General features: G+C 46.2%; 1 protein-coding gene across 1 annotated transcript; it reads right to left on the bottom strand.

The window, feature by feature from the left end:
- Window positions 1–471: 471 nt before the first annotated feature.
- Window positions 472–5,455, bottom strand: LOC141350298 (uncharacterized). Its single transcript, XM_073855397.1, has 2 exons — window positions 1,239–5,455; window positions 472–1,116 (listed from the first exon to the last, which is right to left on the bottom strand). The coding sequence occupies exons 1-2, from the start codon at window positions 4,989–4,991 to the stop codon at window positions 472–474; spliced, it is 4,398 nt and encodes a 1,465-aa protein (XP_073711498.1). The 5' UTR covers window positions 4,992–5,455.
- Between the last annotated feature and the right edge of the window lie 794 nt (window positions 5,456–6,249).

The raw sequence follows: 6,249 nt of genomic DNA, 5'->3' as shown, positions 1-6,249 counted from the left end.
AATTTCAAGCTATTTGAACCTGCCCATTGCAGCAAACTTCCCTTTAAACAGACCAAACGGGATATGCTGGTAAGACACAATGATGGTACCTTGAAACTCTGTTACCTTTTAAACTAAATAAACAGACACATAATTAATAAAAACATGTGTTGTGCAGTTATTGTGATCAGCTATTGTTATGAAGTGAATGGCATGATTCGAACAGTAAGAGATGTGTAAATGGCTGTAGCTATAGCATATAAATCACCGTAGTGTTAGATGTCAAAAATGTGCACACAAAAGCTACGGGATAAATGAGTGTATTGATGAATGGCTGTAATTAACAAATAATTAGAAACAGTATGATGGTTAACGAAATACATAAACACACTATACCAACATATAAAGGTAACATACTCAGTCTTTACCTTATGGTAGGTAGCGCTCCGCTACCGTGACGGTAGCTATGCGCTCTGTCACACACCTCCCCCCTTAAGAGAGAGCGTCCAGATCTAGTTCATGACGCGAAAGAAAGTCAGCAATGAGATTGTCCTTTCCAGCCCTATACTTCACTGTAAACCTGTATGGCTGAAAGGAGAGCTGCCAGCGGGTTAGTCTAGCGGTACAATCACGCATGCGGTGTAGCCACTGCAAGGGCCGGTGGTCTGTCGCCAAAACACAGTCTTTGCCAACTAGGTAATCTTTTAAAGTGTCCAGAGCCCACTTGATGGCAAGACACTCTTTTTCGATGGTGGAGTACCGTGTCTCGCGAGGGAACAGCTTGCGGCTCACAAACTGTATTGGCCTTTTGTCCTCCCCCTCACCCTGCAACAACACTGCTCCTAGGCCAATGCCCGAAGCATCGGTTTGCACAGTGAAGGGCAAGGAAAAGTCAGGACTCTGCAACACTGGTTCGTGGCACATACTTTCCTTTAGGTCATGGAATGCTGCCTCACACTCAGCAGTCCAGACCACCTTGTTGGGGCTGGTCTTGCGAGTGAGGTCTGACAGGGGAGCTGCTCGGCTCGAAAAGTTAGGGATAAAACGCCGATACCATCCGATCAACCCCAGGAAAGATCTCACCCCTCTCTTGGTTGCAGGCGGCTGGGAGTTGCGTATGGCGTCCACCTTGCTGACCTGAGGACGTATTGTGCCACTACCTAAGACGTATCCCAGGTAGCACACTTCAGACCGGGCAAGCTGGCATTTGCTGGCATTCACTACCAGCCCGGCCTGCCGAATCCTTCGAAAGACATCACTGAGGTGTTGAAGGTGTTCTTCCCATGATGACTGTGGATGATGACATCATCAATATAAGCCGCGGCATAGTCCTCAGCTCCCCTCAGCACCTCATCCATGAGACGCTGAAATGTTGCTGCTGCCCCATGTAGGCCAAAGGGCATGACCTTAAAATGGAACAAGCCAGATGGGGCTTTAAAGGCAGTCAGTTTCTGTGCTTGGGGGGTGAGTGGCACTTGCCAGTAGCCCTTACACAAGTCTAAGGTGCTGAGGAACTCAGCCTTACCCAGGCGCTCCACCAGCTCGTCCACACGGGGCATAGGATATGGGTCAAAAGCGGAGATTGTGTTCAGCTTTGAGAAGTCGACGCAGAAGCGAAGCCCCCCATCCTTTTTTGGCACCAGGACCACGGGACTACACCACTCACTGTGTGATGTCTCGATCACCCCCATCTCAAGCATTGCCAATACCTCCTGTTTCAGTGCGGGGATCAATCGCGCTGGAACTCTGGTGGTGGTCTGCCTAATGGGGCCTGGAGAAATCAGCCGGATGTCATGGGTGATGACGTCAGTTCGCCCCGGCTGGTCTTGGAACAGGCCTCTTGGGATGATTTCCATCAGGTCCTCCTGTTGCTCAGATGTCAAGTGTGTAATGGAGGGGTAGGTTGACTTGCCGCCCGCAGTAGGAAAGTACTGCTCCGACGGCTCTTCTTCCTCTTCCACGGTCCGTGCCCACAGCTGATCTTGTATAGTAGATGGTCGGTCAATCCATTGCTTTAAGAGGTTCACATGGAAGATCTGTTTGGAGCGACGTCTGTCTGGTATTGAAATTTCATAAGTAACTTCACCAACCTTGCGAAGTACCGTGTAAGGGCCTTGCCACTTCGCCAGCAGACTGCTTTCTGATGATGGCAACAGCAGTAGCACTTTCTGTCCGGACTTGAAGCTGCGACTGCGTGCTGTCTTGTCATACCACGTTTTCTGCCTCTTTTGAGCCTGGGCCAAGTGTTGATGGGCCATGGAGCTCAGCTGGTCCAGCTTCTCCCGCATCTTCAGGACATAACTCGCAATGTTGGTTGGCTGGTGAGGAGCGTCCCCCTCCCAACCCTCTCGGAGGATGTCGAGTGGGCCTCTCACCTCCCGTCCGTACAAGAGTTCGAAGGGAGAGAACCCGGTGGATGCTTGCGGTACTTCTCTATAGGAAAACAACAGGTAAGGAAGCCACTGGTCCCAGTCTGCTCCTGACTCAGATACAAACTTCCGCAGCATCGACTTCAGTGTCTGATTGAACCTTTCCACCATGCCATCGGTCTGCAGGTGGTAGGGTGTGGTCTTAATACCCTGAATCCCTAACAGGGAGTATATCTGCTTCAATGCCTTGCTTGTGAAATTACTTCCCTGATCGGTTAAAATTTCTTTGGGAACACCCACACGGGAAAAAAGTTGAATTAAACTATTGGCCACTTGCCTTGCCTTAGTATTTCTGAGGGGGAATGCCTCTGGGTAACGCGTTGCGTAATCACAAATTACCAAGATATAGCGGTGCCCTGTCCTACTCCTCTCTAAGGGACCAACTACATCCATGGCAATACGACTAAATGGTGTGTCAATAATTGGGAGGCTGACGAGGGGAGCTTTTAAGCCTCTTTTGGAGCGAGCAGACAACTGGCACTCGGGACATGATCTACAGTACTCAGCTATGTCCTTGTTGAAACCTGGCCAATAAAATCTTTGCAGGATTCTCTTCTCTGTCTTCTCCCTGCCTAGATGCCCTGACCACGGAATGCTGTGCCCTAGGTGTAACACTTTGGCTCTAAGATTCTCAGGAACCACTAACTGCTCTGTGTTTGCACTCACTCGATAAAGTTTCTCATTATTGACAACAAAACATATGTTACCCTCCCTCATGGCTTCTTTAGCCTCCTCATCGGTCTTAACCGAGGAAAAGCAAGAGCTAAGTGTGGGGTCTTCCTGTTGAAGCTTCTTGAAGTCTTCACAAAGAACTTCATTGCCATCTAATTGTGGGAAGGACAGACTTTCCCGCATTTTGGTACCTGACACCTTTGCTCTGCGCCTTTCTGCCTTGGACTTTTTAGGTTTGTTATCAGAACAACCCTCAAATGGTAAGTCTGACCAACCATCAGTGTCTGGTTTGTCTCTGGCTTGTGCTCTAGTTGTAACATAAGCACTGACTGTGTTAACACTTTGCAATAGCTCTGTAAGAACTGGTACATCCTGGCCTAAAATGACTGGGTAAGGGCATTTATCCAAAATCCCCATGGTTAATAAGTATTTTTGGCCATTAATCTCAATGAGAACCTCACTGGTCTGGTGCTCAGACTCATCGCCATGGATACAGCGGACCCTCACTTTGCCCACAGTCTGAAAATCAGACTTTAAACAAGATTTGAGAATGAATGATTGACTACTCCCTGAGTCAACTAAAGCCTGAACTACTTTTCCTTTTATCTTCACAGGGACAGTAACATCCGAAGTAGTACAAGGTAAGTGTTTGCTAGGGCCAGGTAAATAACATAGTCTTGAATCAGACACTTTCTTCAGTGTACAATTGGGCCTAATGTGACCTTGCTGGCCACAACCATGACATATAGGTACTCTTGGTGTTTCAGCTGGAGTGGGGTTAACACTGGGGCTTTTGGGGTTGTTAGAGGACCTAAACATACGACCACTACCCCCCGCAGACCTACCAGAGGATGTCTTCTCCGGCTCTCGCTGGGCTACTTGGTATGGTCTTCTCCAGTCCTGCTGTTGTATACCCAGGTGATAGCCTTTTCTGGGTTGCCTAGCGGTCATGAATGTCTCCACCAGGTCTGCAGCTTGTGCCGATGAGACTGGGGTACGTTCTCTCACCCACACCTGAAGCTCAGGGTACAACATGTCCAGAAACTGCTCCAGCACGATTTGGTCACACACCTGCTCTTTGGTCAACCTGTCTGGAACTAGCCACTTTTCCATCAGGTCCTTTAGCCGGGCTTGAAGTTCTTTCGCCGTCTCGCCCTCCTTGATGAGCTTGGAGCGGAAACGTTGGCGGTAAGTCTCTGCACTGATATTAAACTTGTTGAGAATGGCTTGCTTCACTTTCATATAATCCTGACTATCTTCCAAACACATGGCTACGTAGGCAGATCTGGCCTTACCATTTAACAAGGGAACGAGGTATAATGCCCAAGTCTCATGGGGCCACTGACTTGCTGCTGCGAGCCTTTCAAAGGTGGTTAAATAGTGCTCAATATCTTCATCCTCTTCATATGGGGACATCTTAGGAGGTTTCCACCCCCGCTGGAGGTTTAGTGGTGCAGCAAGGCCGAGAGTGGTGGAGTTGAGGGAGCTCTGTATCCTGGGTGCTGGGTGTTGACCTGGATGTGGCTGAGGAGTTGGTACATCCAGAAAAGGCATGTTGTGTAGATCAAAAGTTGTCGAAGGGCGAGAGCCAGGTGAATCTATCTGCTGTAGTACGTTGAGTGGCTGTCTCGACGCCTGCATTGATGCTGGATCGCCTCTCACTAGTTGCTGTAGTTGCATAAATTGGTGCTCCATACCTTTCCATCTGCGCTCTTGCCGGAGCGCCTCTGCCTCTATCTGGTCCTGCTGACGGCGCTGAGACTCCACCATCGTTCTCACCATCTTCTCCAAGCGGTCTGTTCTATCTTCGACCACAGGAGTGGGATGTTTAGATGACTCTGTGGATTTGGGCCTGGTCCCCATAGTTGAACCATCTCTAGGGGGTGCCATACCTCTGCCTTGACTGTCCATCTTGACTCACTGAGTGCTGCTCGGACACTGTTTACCCGGAAACCGCTGCCACCAAATGTTGTGGGTAGATGTGACTGAGAGGTCGTGAACAGATGTAAACACTCAGGAGAAGTTGGATGAGTTTGAGAAGATGGGATTTTTTATTTATTTACCCCAATTCAGGCCAAATAAAGGCAATAAAAATCATCAACATTAAAGAAGAAAGTAAATTGACATGAGAGTCAAAACAAAACAAAACAATCAAAATTTATAATTTTCAGCTGCTTAGAAACAGAGCTTAATAAGAAATAACATTTGAGAGCCTACATCAGACTTATGTCTTCACCTCTCCTTTTTTTTTCTCAAGACTGACACTGTTCGACTATTTATAGACCTGAAACATACCTCTGAAATTGGCACATACCAACACACCATATAATACAGGGGTGGCTCAGGTGAGCAAACAATAAAACCTTAACAACAGCCAAAATACTAAATATACAAAGCTAGAAAATTGCAGACCATTATTTTTATAATGCAAGCTCATATTTGGCAAAGCCACAATATATATTTACAGCTAATAAATTAAATTAAATGAATAAATCAAACTCTGGGTCACTTCCTGTTGACCCAGAAGTTATAGCGTAATTTCAAGCTATTTGAACCTGCCCATTGCAGCAAACTTCCCTTTAAACAGACCAAACGGGATATGCTGGTAAGACACAATGATGGTACCTTGAAACTCTGTTACCTTTTAAACTAAATAAACAGACACATAATTAATAAAAACATGTGTTGTGCAGTTATTGTGATCAGCTATTGTTATGAAGTGAATGGCATGATTCGAACAGTAAGAGATGTGTAAATGGCTGTAGCTATAGCATATAAATCACCGTAGTGTTAGATGTCAAAAATGTGCACACAAAAGCTACGGGATAAATGAGTGTATTGATGAATGGCTGTAATTAACAAATAATTAGAAACAGTATGATGGTTAACGAAATACATAAACACACTATACCAACATATAAAGGTAACATACTCAGTCTTTACCTTATGGTAGGTAGCGCTCCGCTACCGTGACGGTAGCTATGCGCTCTGTCACAAGCCTATACATTAATCTTAAACGGTAACATTAGCTCAGTGTAATAGTTGATATGTGTTAGATATGATATATGAATGAAGGTAATTTACTTGTCATTTATTTATCTTGTTATCAGAAATAAACTTATGTAAAAGGATTTTGTTGTTTTTGATTCTATGTGGAAGTCTACCAGAA

The sequence above is a fragment of the Misgurnus anguillicaudatus genome, chromosome 18 (assembly GCF_027580225.2).
Source record: "Misgurnus anguillicaudatus chromosome 18, ASM2758022v2, whole genome shotgun sequence".
Taxonomy (NCBI): domain Eukaryota; kingdom Metazoa; phylum Chordata; class Actinopteri; order Cypriniformes; family Cobitidae; genus Misgurnus; species Misgurnus anguillicaudatus.
Note: the sequence above shows the minus strand (reverse complement) of the source record. Positions and strands in the feature narration are given on the sequence as shown.